General features: G+C 40.1%; 1 protein-coding gene across 1 annotated transcript in view; it reads left to right on the top strand.

Moving 5' to 3' along the window:
- LOC150082061 (magnesium transporter NIPA2-like) overlaps positions 1-14,590 on the top strand; it is a 226,000-nt gene that overhangs the window by 25,368 nt on the left and 186,042 nt on the right. The window contains exon 2 of the mRNA XM_090379950.1: positions 7,847-7,966. Coding sequence (XP_090236076.1) covers positions 7,930-7,966 — 37 coding nt within the window. The 5' untranslated portion in view covers positions 7,847-7,929. The remainder of the gene's footprint in view (positions 1-7,846; positions 7,967-14,590) is intronic.

Consider the following 14,590-nt stretch of genomic DNA (forward strand, 5'->3'; position numbering starts at 1 on the left):
GGCATGTGTGCTGTCACTGTGCTGCAAGTTCGAGTAATGGTGAGAAGGATTGATTGGTGAATCGAGTCAATGATTCATTTATTGACAACAGTTGTGGCTTTGTGATACCATGTGCCAGATGCATATGTGACTATTGGGGTGAAGATGGTTTTATAGAAAAGACGTAGCACCCATCTGTATAGGCCCCGGTCTCTGCGAGTGACTCTGGCAACCAATGCAGTGTATCGTCTGACTTTTGTGCGCAAGTATTTCAGGTGGTCATGAAATGTTAGATTCGGATCTAGAATCATGCCTAGGTACTTTAGCTGCTTTTGAGAATTTAATTATTTTCTGGTCAATCTTGATTTGTGGAGGCTGCCTGAGGTTGAGGTGCCCCTAGAGCAGAATGCAGTTTGTCTTTGCAGGGGATATTCTACGTTGATTTTGCTTTGCCCATTCCTGAAGGGTGGACAGAGCCCAGTTTGCCAATGTCTTCAGTTGTGTCCTTGAGTCCGCTGACACTGTTAGTAAGAGGTCGTCAGCAAAGGCCTTTGATTTTACCTCGTCAAGGTCTATGGCTAGGAAGGAGTCCATTACTATGTTCCACAATAGTGGTCCAAGGACCGAACCCTGTGGACAGCTGCGAAATGTATTCTTGGAGAAGGTCCCATAGGGAGCAACAATCCTGATGGATCTGTTTGTGAGGTAGCTCTTGATGATGCTGTAGAGGTTGCCTGGGATCCCAGCAACCCGAAGCCTTGCCAAGATGCTCGGCCACCAAAGTGTGTCGAATGCCTCAGCAAAGTCCACAGCAATCACGAGGAAATACTTCTTGGTGCATCTTCTTACTTATTCTTGTAGGTGTGTTAAGGCGTCCACGGCTGAGCGACCCCGCCTGAAGCCAAATTGGTTGGGTGAGGACAGACTAGCCCTGTCATAATATTGCTGTATTTGTCCATAGAGGAGGTGTTCGAGTAGTTTATTTGCAACTGTGAGAAGTACGATCGGTCTGTACGACTCTGGGAGGTGTGGTGGTTTGGTTGGATTTTTCAGGATTAGTTTGACTTTTGCAAACTAATCCTGAAAAATCCACTCTACTGTCTTTTTGATGATTTAGGGCTCCAAAAGGTCGGGGAGCATTTATTTCCCCTAATGAGGGTGGCAGCACTGTTGAGCTCCTCCACGGTGAAGTGAGGTTCTGTCGTTGCTGTTTGATAGCTTTCATTTTCTAAGCGGAGTTGGATCTGTTCTGTTGTCTCCGGTTGTATGTCCAAGATATTGGAAATGGTCTGCTCCCAGGTTGTGGACATACCTCCTTGGGTCAATATGGTGGCGGCAATAACTTCCCCTCGGGGGGAGTTTATTCATGGTCAGTTTGTAGACGATTCTCCAGGGGTTTTTGTTTCCCATAGTGAAGACCAGGCCTTCCAAGATTTCTGTTTACAGCTTCTGATTTGGGCTGTGTAAGTGTTTCTTGCTTCTTTGTAGCATTGTCGGAGTACTTCGACCTCCGCCGTCGGCCAGGAGTGCCTGGCCCGCTGAAAGGCCTTTCTTCTGGTTTGTGTTTCTTTCCAGAATCATTGCAGTTCTAGGTTCCACCAGGGCACACCCCCAGGGTTGGATTTTTCTTTTTAATAGCGATGTCGCTTGTGTGTATTATGAACTCTGTTATCTTGCTTTATCTGTTATCTGGGTCTTCGAGGCATTCAAGCTTCCTCTGTCTGCTGGTTTTTAAGGTACTTTGGAAGAGTTCCCAGTTCGTTTTGGATATGGAGTATCTGTGAGTGGTTTGTCTAGCTGCAGGTACCCTAGTCAGTGATCTGTTGAGTTGGAACATAATGGCTCGATGATTGGACGTTGTCCAGGCTTCTTGGATGGACTAGTCGATAGTATTATTAGCGATGTTCCTGGAAGCCAAGGAGACATCTGTGGTGGCCTCCCACAGTGTATTACTGAATGTGGGCAGATTGTTTGGTTGGTTTAACACCGTAAACGTTGAATTTGCAAGGAACTCTTCCAATATAGTTCTGTTTCTGGCACCATGTCTGTCTGGTGTGTGACTATGCCACATTGGTGACTGCCAGTTCACGTATAGTGATCCAATTGTAAAGCGAGGGTCCATTGTATTTTTAACTATTTATGTGAAACTTCGGATAATTGGGCATCCGCTTAATTTGGCCAAAATGCACTAATCCCGATGTGTCCCAAATAACCGGAATTGACTGTATCATTAAAATAAGACAAATAGAAATTTGTCTTTTTTTTTTTTTTTTTTTAATGCACCTTACTTGAGTAAGGAAAAGTCAGATTAACATAAAATATTCAATGTATGTTCTGTTAATCCCTGGGAAGATTTTAGAACCAGTTGCAATTTGATATCCCTTGGGTTCCCCATCCTACAGAAACCTATATTGCTTTCAGTTATTCAAATATTACTCGAAAAGGAAAAGTTGGATCAGTACCAGCTTTTCAGTGCATCTTTCATTAACCCCCAGAAAGCTTCCAAGACCGATCACAATTTCGTAGTGCGCGTGCACACACACACACACACACACACACATACACATAGTACTGTAATAGTCAGAAATCTAGTAAACCATAAGATTTACCAATTGGCTTTAGTAAAAGCCTAAAATTGTGACTTGTATTGGTAAAGTCCAAAATATGTATATATAAAAAAAAATGTTCCACATCAGTGGTTCGTTTGCTTTTTCTCTTTTTAAACAAGGGCGTACTGAAAATACATCTCCTATCCCTTCAAAATTGCCTGGGTGACATTCACTATAATTGGAATATACATAAGAAAATGTGCAGGAGTCCCTTTGTGTGCACATAGATATAAATGCACTGGTGAAGAATTTGTATTTGAGTGTAAAGCTGAATAGCTTCTATTTATGATTCATCAGTTTAAAGGCAGTTTTATTACATAACAGAAACAGAAAACCTTCAATACCTGGAGCCTATTCCATTGCAGTGAAGGAAACTTGCAAGAGTATGTCTCACATATTCAATGCAATCGATTATAGGGAACTTACTAGAAATTGTGGTGATTTTATGGTCATTGTGCTTTTACTTTTATTGTAGGGTGGATTGGATTTTTACCAAGTTTTGATCTTTCTTCTGCTTGTGGGATAGTTGGCAAGCAGAACAGCACTATGTTGTTAATTTTTAGCCAGCATAAAAAGATTTAATTCCATGAAAAGTAATGTCAGATAGGTTGCCATTAGTGACCCTAGTTGGCACTTTTCCATCGTTTGCATGTACCCTTGTGAGTATCACAGTCGATATAAGCATTGGCCTCCCCACACTGGGGCACCTCCGTAGCCAGGTGGGCAGGAGCAGCAGTGCGTAGCACACGCTTCTTGATTAGACTGGGGTTCGAGCCCATGACCACCAAATACGGAGGATGCGGAAAGGTCAGGGAATGACCACCGCATATCCCCGGAGCAATATGGCCTTAGTTGCTAATGCTCCTAAAAAAAACCAAATAACAATAACCCCACACTGGGTGGAAGAGACCTGAGTTTAAATTCCATCAATGAGGGGAGGAATTTTTGTGGGCCTTTTCACAATGTGGCTGAGTTAGTCACTCTCAGGTGAAGTAGCATAGTTTTTCATCCAGCCAACAGGCATATCAACCACAGAACATGCACAATTTAAAGAAATAATATATATGAAGCAATATGATTTAAGTCATTGATGCACCTAAAACTCTACAATAACAATCAACAAATCCATTACATGTAAGCTAAACTTAATGAAAAATTTTATGAAGGTTTGGAAAAAAAAAACTGATGGTTTAACTGTTTAAAGGAAAATTTTCCAAAACTGCATGATGCAAAATTCAAAGAAGGAACTGTTGTCAGACTGCAAATTGCAAAACTATTTCATGAATTAAAGATAAAAAGAAGATCCAGTGCTTCAGCTACAGTATATAAAGACAGGCTCAGTGCTGATGGGATACTTCTGCTTGCTCAGATTAAGAACCCGAGGGGGCATAGATTCAAATTGAGGAGTGACTGGGTGGGTGAAATGGGAAGGGGTTTTTTTTTTTTTTTTTTTTTTTTTGGCTGATGCTGTATAAGCTTACTTTCTTGCATCATATGCCTCAACTAATGCTAATGCTAAAATAGATAGCTTATGTGATATGTATGAAAATAATAAGTAATGATCACCAGATTTCTGTTGTCCCCAATTTTAGTAAAATTGGGGAAGATTCAACAAATCTTTTTGAAAGGCCCAAATATATAATTTCATGAAAATCTGTCCACTGAATTCAACTCATTACATATGGATGGACAAAGAAATAATTGTTGGATTTCTATTTGGTCCAATTTTAATGAAATTTGGAATGGCTCCAGTGGTAGATTCAGGGTAGGGGTACGTGCACCCCCCCCATCGTTTTTCATAGAATGCACACCAATTGTTTAAATTCCCTTTAGCTACAAAAAAATATATATTTTTTTCATTGTTAACATAGGATTTTATCTATTTTTGCATTTTGGTTCAGCTATTTTCAACTGATTATAGTTGGCAAGAGTGATGCTGATGTGATCGGCATTCTAGTTCGAGGCATCACGCAGTTTGTTCGTGCGTAATGTTTACTTCAAAGTAATTCAGACTTTAGCAAATGCGCCTGTGTCCATCAGTCACAGGCATACGGCCTGTTGTTTTTGCATTATTTTATGCCTTGTTTGTGCACAAAATGGTGTCCTCCCTGTCACAAATGGTGCTCCTATTGTCATTTTTTTCTGGATACACCACTGAATGGCTCTACAAATCTTTCTAACAGGCTTAAATATGAAATTGAACATACATCCACTGCATTGAGTTATTACATGACGTTGAAAATAGTAAAGTTGTTACATGCAGATGGAAATGTTGAAGACAATAGATGCATTATGCATATATACTGATGTGCCTAAAAAAATAAATAAATAATTAATATCCTTAATTCAAAGATTTCGTGTAATAAAAAAGAAAAGTGTAAACAACTGATGGAATAACTTGCAGAACCAGAAACATATGTCTGTTAGAAAAATTTAGGTTTCTGAATGTCTCTTAAAGTACACTTTTTACATTTCATCTGGATTTTTTTTCTGATAACTTGAATGCTATTAATGGTGAAAAAAGTGAGATTCCACTAGGATATGAGTATAATTATTATTATTATTATTATTATTATTAGCTATGTGGTGCAAGGAAGCCAAAGGCTTATGCTAAACCAGCCAAAAAAAAATTCCCGAGAGAGAGAGAGAGAGAGAGAGAGTCAGAGAGTCAAAAGTAGAAGGGAATCACTAAGAAAGAGAAGAATGATGATATCTAGCTTAGGACAAGATTAGTACACCTCTGATAAGTAATTGTTATTGGTATTTGCCAAGATATATGATGAAAGTACATAAAAGAAAAAAATTATTTTACATAATGTTAGAGTATATTTTATTAATAAATAGTTTTTTCCTTCAAATAACATTATTATTTCAAATTGCAAAGTAAATGTGTTACACTCGTACATCTTCCATAAAAACTAAAAATAAAGATAAAAAAAAACTGTTAATGTTTTCACTTTCATGATCAGTGTAACTGTTTTAATTGAAAATAAGTCTATTTCATAAATGATACGAAACAAAAAAATTTTTAAAAAAGTTAAAATTAAACGGGTTATAACCAGGCTAATTTTAAATAAAATTCTGAACCCTTTTAAATTATAGAGGTTTGCTTTAAGTGATGGGGACTGGTAACCATAACAATATGGTTACCATAACAATATGGTTACCAGTAACTGGTAACCATAACAATAACCATAACCTTTATCGTAATAGTGGTTTGCATTTAATGCCACACTGCTCCAATTTATACAGCAGTTGTACATGTGGTACAATATCTCAAAGGCTTGACTGAAATTGAAAGCAGGATTGGAGCAGTGAAACATTAGGGGGCAAGTTGCTGATTTCTTAATTATTATTATCTATATAATATCGGTGTAGATACACCATAGACAACTCTTAAGAAACTACGAAGTAGTTGTAGTAGTAGACATCATTTGCTCTGTTTCTCATATTGTACTCTTCCTTCACGACGAGTTGCCATGATATTGCACTACCTCAAATAAGTAACACTTCACTAATAGAGAAGACTATTGTTACTTATTCTCAGTGAGTACCACCACCCAGGCGGCACCGTTTCAAGGCTATTGGCCTGTCATCAGTGGATGGGCAGGTACCCTGGTATTGCAGACATGATGACCCAGTTGTGAAGATAATCACACAATATGAGAGATGCCAAAAGGTGTATATGACAATATTTAAAATAACTAAATGCACATGGCATAATATGTTAAGATTTAAGAGTATAGACAACTCTTAAGAAACTACGAAGTAGTTGCTGTAGTAGACATTTTCTCTGTTTCCAATTAATTATTATTGTTTATTATTTTATTTTATTTTTTGCCTTTGTGCCATGAAGCCACAATGAGCCATTCAGCTCAACTCGGTGACACGTTCTGTTCAAGTGCATAGCAAAGAAGCAAATTCCACACAATATTAAACTGGAAAATCAATTAGTAAGGTATAAGGTATGTTCGTGTCGGACGGTACCTTGGATTTCTCCCATCTCCACGTGTTTTGCTGTATCGAGGACAGCACACTGTCAAGCCAGAGACTTGAAAGTGTGTGGACTGTGTCTGTGCAGTGTGATATGTTGTGCCCGTTGTTTATCCGGCTTATTGGCTGCCAGGCCCCTAGTGGGGCCCAACGTTGCCCATACCCTGCCATGTGGAGGCTAGCCGGGTGTATCCAATATCACAACAAATTGCTCTGGCAGGTCTTGCCACCTAGTTTCCTGGGATTTCAGTGGCTAGGACCTATTTAAAAAAAAAAAAAAAAAAATTGTGTTTGACATTAATGCTTAATGGGATTGCTGTTAGAAAATCACTGGTTGGGGTTGAACGCTAAAGAGATGTGTTAAAGGCCAAATAGGTCGGGCAAAATTTTGATGTTATTAAATTTAGACATGTGAAGCTATACGCTAGCTAATAGTGTTAGTTGTCTTAGAGATTTACACATTACCGGTAGAATTTAGACGTTGATTAGAATTTGGCGGCATTGTTAAGGGTGTACTTCGGTTGATTTAGTTAGAGAGGGAGGGAGACTCAAGACTGGGGGGAAAACAGATAGAAGAATAGGGACGATAGAGTAGGCATCCCCAAAGAGGTCAGTGGAGACGAGCCCCACCAGGCGAAGTATGGGGGGTAGGCAGGGAGGAGAGGAGACAGAGATCCGTCTCCTCCCTCCCCTGCCTGGGGATGGGATTTTAAAGGGAACCAGGTTAGATCACCAATGGCGTGTTGGCAGCAAAGCCGCAGAATGTCTTCGTCGGTATCATGTCCAAGGAGTGTCGAATCCGGTTTAGCTGCCCATCCCACTCTGGGGGTGGGATATGTTAGCTGGCAGTGGGGAACCCACCAGGCAAGGGGGTGGGAGAGACACACATTTACTTCATTCATAATCTGCATTCTCACTCTACTTGCTCACTCTACATCAATTAGTAATGGGGACTGGTGACCATTACTTAATTATTATTATTTTTATCATTATTTTATTTAATTTTTTACTTTTGTGATTATGCCATAATGAGCCATTCAGCTCACTCAGTAACACATGGTGTTCAAGTGCACAGCAAGGAACAAATTCCACACAATGTTACACTCTATGAAAAATTAGTGATGCTTCTAATGAAGCATTCCTAATTGCAGATTGTTTTTCCTCTGTTTAAATTTAATAAATTTATATTGCAAAACTTTTTCAAAATATAATATTTCTTTAACTTTATACAAATATCACAGAATAACTTTTTTTTTTTTTTTCAGTAACAAATGAAAAGATTCCAGTACTAAAATGCACTGATTTATGAATAAATAGCACTTTTAGTTGCTATAGTCTATGGAAAAGGATGAAACTTGGAAGAACCTGTAAAAGACCTTGGGCAGGTAAATTTTTCATATATACTAGAGCTGGTCCATTCTACTGGAATGGAGTGAAAGTATGGCTTATGTGTTAACTTGTGTAGAAATTTTTTAATGAATCATTTTAGTATTAGTGAAGCAAAATGATGCACAGAAGAGGACTTTTTCTGCATCAGTCAAAAATAAATGAATAATAATATACACTGTTGTTCAAAGAAAGTGTGTCCTTAAAATTGTAATTGTCATCCGAATAACGTAAGTATATGGCAATATTTCTTAGAGATTGCATCAGATAAGATTGACACCCGTAGGTGATGACGTAATATTGCATCAGCTGTATAAGCACGCTCTGCAAGAGTTGCAGTCATTGCTTGCTTGTGTCAGGATGGCGAGTTTCGTGCAGTTGACACCACGAAGAAAGAGTGCTATTGTTGCTTTACGTGAGGAAGAATGTTCTTCCCGTCATATTGCTTGTAGAGTGTCTTGTAATCAGTTGACAGTGAGTAGATTTCTTTCCAAACTCAAGAATACTGGTTCTGCTGATAAAAAAAAAAAAAAAACTGGACGCAAACAAGTCTCTACGCCAAAACACGACCGTGTTTTGACACCTCTTCAAAAATGGACTTGTAGCCCATCGTCCTAAGTCCCTCCTCACACCAAAAATGAAAAAGGCCTGATTAATTTGTTGTAAGGAGCATGTCAAATGGACCCCTGAGCAGTGGAAGTCAGTTAATTTCTTGGATGAGAAGAAATTCAACCTGCATGGCTCTGATGGGAAACAAAAGATTTGCCGTAGACGTGGTGAAGAATACCATCCAGACTGTATGGTGTCTACAGTGAAATTCCCTACCAGTCAAATGATGTGGGGGTGCATTTTGTATCACGGAGTAGGTCACCTGCAGTTTATAAAATATTCCGTAAATGCTAATGGCTACCTGGCTATATTGGAAGGCAAATTGCTACCAACCATTAGAGACCATTTCAACCTGCCAAGTAACTGCATCTTTCAGGACAACTGTCATCGGGCAAAAAGTGTAAGTAGGCACTTCTGTAGGTATTTTAGCTTCATTTCTGCATTAGAGTTTCGAGTAATGTGTTAACATTTGTTATAGGTGAAAAAATGGATGGAAGAACGGTCCGTTACAACTATTAGCTGGCCAAGAAACAGCCCAGACCTGAATCCTATAGAGAACTGTTAGCATCATGTGGAATCTGCAGTTTCCAGAAAGAAACCAAAGACCCATTGTGAACTTCAGGAAGCCATATTTCTTGTTTGGAACCACATCTTATCAGTTGATTATCTTCCAAAATTGATCTTGTCAATGCCTCGACAGTGTGCTGATGTCACCAGGGCCAGAGGTGGTTCAACTAAATATTAGTTTGCATCTGGTGAACTTTTCATTTTTTTTTTTTTCCATTTTTTTTTTTTTTTTTTTTTTTTAATGTGAACCCCAAACACGAGAGGTATTAGAACCTTTAGTACTTAGTACTGTGCTTGGGTTGGAGATTGAGAGGACAAAAGAAGATATTTGTTGACATTGGACTTGAACTTCTGTAGATTGTAATTTTCAGGAAATACGTATGAAGGAAGGTTGTTCCAGAAAACGGCAGTTGAATGAATAAATGAGGAAGACGAAAAGTTGGTTCTGTGGGTTTGAAGTTGGACAGTAAATGGATGTTGGCTGGTGGCGGCACGTGTTCGGACTGTTTTGAAAGAGAGAGCGGGAATTATAGAAGCTAATTCAGAAGAACAGTGCCCATGGAAGTATCTGTAGAAGAGGCATACAGCAGAAACAGTGCGTCTATGAGACAGCGAGTGGAGAGCCTCTGTTAGAGATGAATCATTAATTAACCTAACTGCCCTCTTCTGAATGGAATCAAAAAGCCTGAGAAAGGTTTTGGGGGCACAACCCCAGATGTGGGAACAATATTCCATGGCAGGGCGGATTTGCGATTTATACAGAGTGAGCAGCTGTTTGGAAGAAAAGTAACGCCCAGAGCGAAAGAGAAAACCAAGTTTTTTTAGATGCAGAGGAAGCAATATTTGTAATGTGCTTGTGCCAAGAGAGATTAGAAGTCAGGGTAATCCCCAAAAGAGATATATCATTTTGCCTAGAAATCGGAGTGTCACTAAAGATAAGCATAGGAGCAGAAGAATCCTTTTTGCTAGATATAAGACAAGATTGAGTTTTAGAAGGGTTGAAATCAACTAAGTTGTCTTTGCCCCACTGGAGAATTACCTAAAGATCGGCATTTAAGGAATTGGCAGCAGATTTTCGAGAACTTGAAGCTGATTGAGCAGGGTAAGGTTTCTCAAAATGGAAATTTGAATGCAAGGTGCTATCATCGGCAAAACTATGGATAGGATTTCTAGTCAATGGAAGAAGCTCATTGATATACAATATACATTATGTGGGAAACAGCAACCCCAGAGCAACGTATCAACTGTGTGGTACTACACTGACAGTGGTAGAGAGTGAAAGGGACCTGGGGGTGGTTGTGCAGGCAGATATGAAGTTCTCTGAGCAGTGCAGACGGGCTGCAAGAGTAGCTCATGGTGTATTGTCAATGATATATAGGAATTTTTCTAGCAGGGATAAGGAGGTGATTATTCCCTTGTATAAGGCAATGGTCAGGCCACACCTAGAGTACTGTATACAGGCCTGGAGGCCTCATTTCAAGAAGGATGTAGAGCTGCTGGAACGAGTACAGAGAAGGGCAACTAGATTGGTGAATGGGACAAAGGGGTGCTCTTACGAAGAAAGGCTTAAGTTTTGCGAATTACAGTGTCTGGAAACTAGGCACCAGCGAGGTGATCTGATAGAGGTGTACAAAGCCTTGAATGGTTTGAGCATGCTCAATGCTGATGAGATTCTTCCTCTTGCTCAGAATAATCACCTGAGAGGGCATAAATTCAAATTGAGGAAAGACAGATGTAGGATAGATGTGCGGAAATTTGCCTTTAGCCAGCGGGTGGTTGATAGGTGGAACAGACTTCCATCCCTTGTCGTGGAAGTTGATAGCCTAAATAAGTTTAAGGCTCAGCTGGACAGGTATTTTGAACGAACAGAGGGGTGAAGTGGAAGTGGTTATTTTTATGTATTTATGTTACTTTTTTTTTAGCTGATGCTGCATAAGCTTGCTTTCTTGCATCAAATGCCTCTACTAATGCTAATGCTAAGAGGAAAAGAGTGGGGGAAAGAACTGAACCTTGGGGGACACCGGCATTAGTGGAGAAGTTAGAAGACAGAGAGCCATCAACCATCACCCTCAGTGAGCGATCAGAGAGAAAACTGGATAACCAATTACTAAAAACAGTTGGCAAACCATAAGATGGAAGCTTGTTTAGAAGACCTTTATGCCAAACACGATCAAAAGCCTTTGAGATGTCAAGAGCAACTACTTGTGTTTCACCGAACCTTTCCATTGAATTAGTCCACAAATGGGTAACATAAGCCAGAATATCACCAGTGGATCGACACTGACGGAATCCATACTGGTGATCGTTGATCAAACGGAAGGTTTCTAGGTAGTTTAAGAGTTGGCGGTTAATTGATTTCTCCATTACTTTAGAAAGAGTAGAAGTAATTGCTATGGGACGATAATTGGATGGGAGGGATTTGTCACCCTTTTTAGGAACTGGCTGGATATGAGCAAATTTCCAAGCAGAAGGAAAAACACCTTTAGAATAAGAAAGTGAAAAAAGGCGGCAAAGAATAGGAGTAAGTTCAGGAGCACAGGTTTTGAGAACAAGTGGAGAAATACCATCAGGACCTGGAGCTTTCTTAGCATAGAGATTCATCAAAATCCTTCTGATATCCTTTTGACGGAAGACCACAGGAGGCATTGAATGGAGTGTGTTGGGAATGGTGGGAGGTGTTTTACCAAGATCATTAATACATGAGCTGGAAGAAAAATGGGATGCTAGCAGGTCAGCTTTATCCTTGGCTGAAGTGACAACAGAACCATCTGGTTTGGACAGAGGTGGGAGCAGAGATGGGCAAAAGTTGCGGCCAATAGCTTTGGCAAGAGACCAGAATGCTCGGCTACCATTAGGGCAAGAAACAAGTTTTCTACTCTTAGCCTGTTCAAACTCTAGTTTGAACTGATTAATAACTGCTTTACAATTGTTGCGAGCTTTGGTGTAGGCAGAAAATGAAACTGAAGAATTAGAGACAAGCCAATTACGATATGCAACATTCTTCTCTTGGACAGCCTTAGCACATTTATTGGAAAACCAAGGTTTAGATAAAGGACGAGATTTTAAAGTGGAGTGTGGGATAAAGGATTCCATTCCTGCAAGAATAATTTCGCTGACACGATCTGAGCAAACGTTGACATCAGAACTTTTGAAACAGTAATCCGACCAAGGAAAAGAAGAAAAGAAGTCTCGCAGGTCATCCCATTTTGCATTCTTGTAATGCCAAACAACACGAGGTTGGGAATAGCCATGAGATAAAGGTTCCATTGGAGAAGAGACAATCACCAAGTTGTGATCTGAAGTGCCGAAAGGAGCTCTCACTTTGACCGTGTACTTAGAAGGGTTGTTTGTGAGAAAAAGATCAAGCGTATTGGCTGTATGATTAGGATTGTCCGGTATTCTTGTAGGTAAATGAACAATCTGTGCTAGGTCATTAGTAATTGCAAAAGCCTCAGCATCTCGACCTGCTGGGTCGAAAACAGAAGCCAGCTGGAGTTGTGAACATTAAAATCACCAAGGAAAATTACCTCACTGTTAGGAGAGTTGGACTGGAGAAAGTCAAGTTGCAACGAGAGGAAGGCAAAGAGCTCCAAGTGATTAGTCGAGTTGGGAGAACGGTAGAGACAACAGATGAATTTGACACAATGAGGTAGAGAGATTTTAAGCCAGAGAAGATCAAAGAGAGGAGATTCCAAATTGCCAAGTCTCTAACAGGGAATATCAGAACGGACATATGCACAAGTACCACCTTTGAGGCGAAAGGAATCATACAGCGAATAATTTGGGCATCTGAGATGAGCAATAGTTGAATCAACCGATAACTGAGATTCTGTCAGAAAAAGTACATGGGGTTTGGCAGACTGCAAGTGGAAATGGACATCGTTGAGATTAGAATTGAGACCATGTATATTTCTGAAATGAATTAGGAAGTCCTTGGGAGGTTTAGATCTTTTCGCAGATAAGCTTGCTCTATTAGTTTGAGAATTCATGGTGTATTCAATAATAAGAAAAAGTGGGTGGGACATGCTGTATGAAGTAATGAAATTTTTGGATATGGCGTACATGCGGTAAGAATATACCCAGATCCTTGACATAACGTGGCCTCGACAATGCTCCCCGCATACACACTACTCGGACTCCCTCCAGTCACTATCTGGCAGAGTAGAGGTAGCAAGATTATACACTAGCTGATCCGGAAGCCTCCTAGAGAGTTACCAATAGGTCCGGTCCAGTGTACTAACTAGCAGCCGGCCTGCGAAAACCGTTTTAGAGCTGTACCCTCAAAATGTAAGGAATATTGGATCTCGCCACGACGTTCATCATAACCTCAAAAGTCATCAATCATACTGCATGATGGAAGAGATAGGGAAGGGTTGACCGGAACTTAGCTCTAGAGACTAAATATGGGTTCCACCACTTCAAGCCTCCAATAAGCAAAGTGGTGATATTTCACCGGTTGATGAGAGTCATCTTCCACCTAGTACTGCCTGGTAACATAGAGGGGCGGCGTTCCTCCATGTGGTGTGGGCGCCACACCTCGACCCCTGCTTACGTTGGTTCACACCTGGGTGGTCACCCACCATGTACTTGTGCATGGGGGTTATACCCAGGATTACTAACAGTCCCACCATCGTGAAGTTGCAAGCAGAGGATTTGGCTGTCACAGACCATCCGGACTTCGCCGAGATTGGGTCCACTTTCGGTCCACTTAAAATGATATTGGGTCCACTTAAAATGATAAACTGAAGCAAATTTAGGGCTTCCAATAACATTTCAGCCGTAATTGTTGTGTTTATCAAAACTGTTGTATCATTATCAGTCCACTGCAGGATGAAGGCCTCTCCAGCAACTTTCCAGTTCTTTGTGTTTTGTGCAATGGCCATCCATTTACGACCCACAAATTCGTGAATTTCATGTGTGCATCTCTGTCGTTGTCTTCCAGGTTTTCTTCTAGCTCCTCTTGGGTACCATTCTGTTATTCCTCTTAGTCCATCTGTCATCATGTCTTCGAGCTATGTGTCCTGCCCCAGACCGCTTTAGTTCTTTAGTTTTGATAAGATTGTCTTTACTTGAGTTTGCTGCCTAATCCATGTGTTTCTCTTCTTATCTAACAGTCTGATTCCCAATATAATTTGTTCCATTCTTTGCTGTGTAGTTCTCAGCTTCTCTTCCATTCTTTTGGTGAGTGCCCAAGTTTCACTTCCATAAGTCATGGAATTACTGCTCATTCAATCGTTATATCCCTTTCTATGGCATACTTGTTCATCATTACTTTTGTTTTAGCCATATTAATCTTTAGTCCAAAATCATTACTAACTGTGCATAACTGATTAAGATTTTCCTCTAATTCTTTGGGATTTTGGCTTATGACCACAATGTCATCTGCAAATCGTAAATGGTTTAGGTACTCTCCATTCACATTCACTCCTTTCTGTGACCAGTCTAAT

The sequence above is a fragment of the Mastigoproctus giganteus genome, chromosome 8 (genome assembly GCF_048544385.1).
Source record: "Mastigoproctus giganteus isolate SK-2022 chromosome 8, ASM4854438v1, whole genome shotgun sequence".
In the NCBI taxonomy this organism is placed as follows: domain Eukaryota; kingdom Metazoa; phylum Arthropoda; class Arachnida; order Uropygi; family Thelyphonidae; genus Mastigoproctus; species Mastigoproctus giganteus.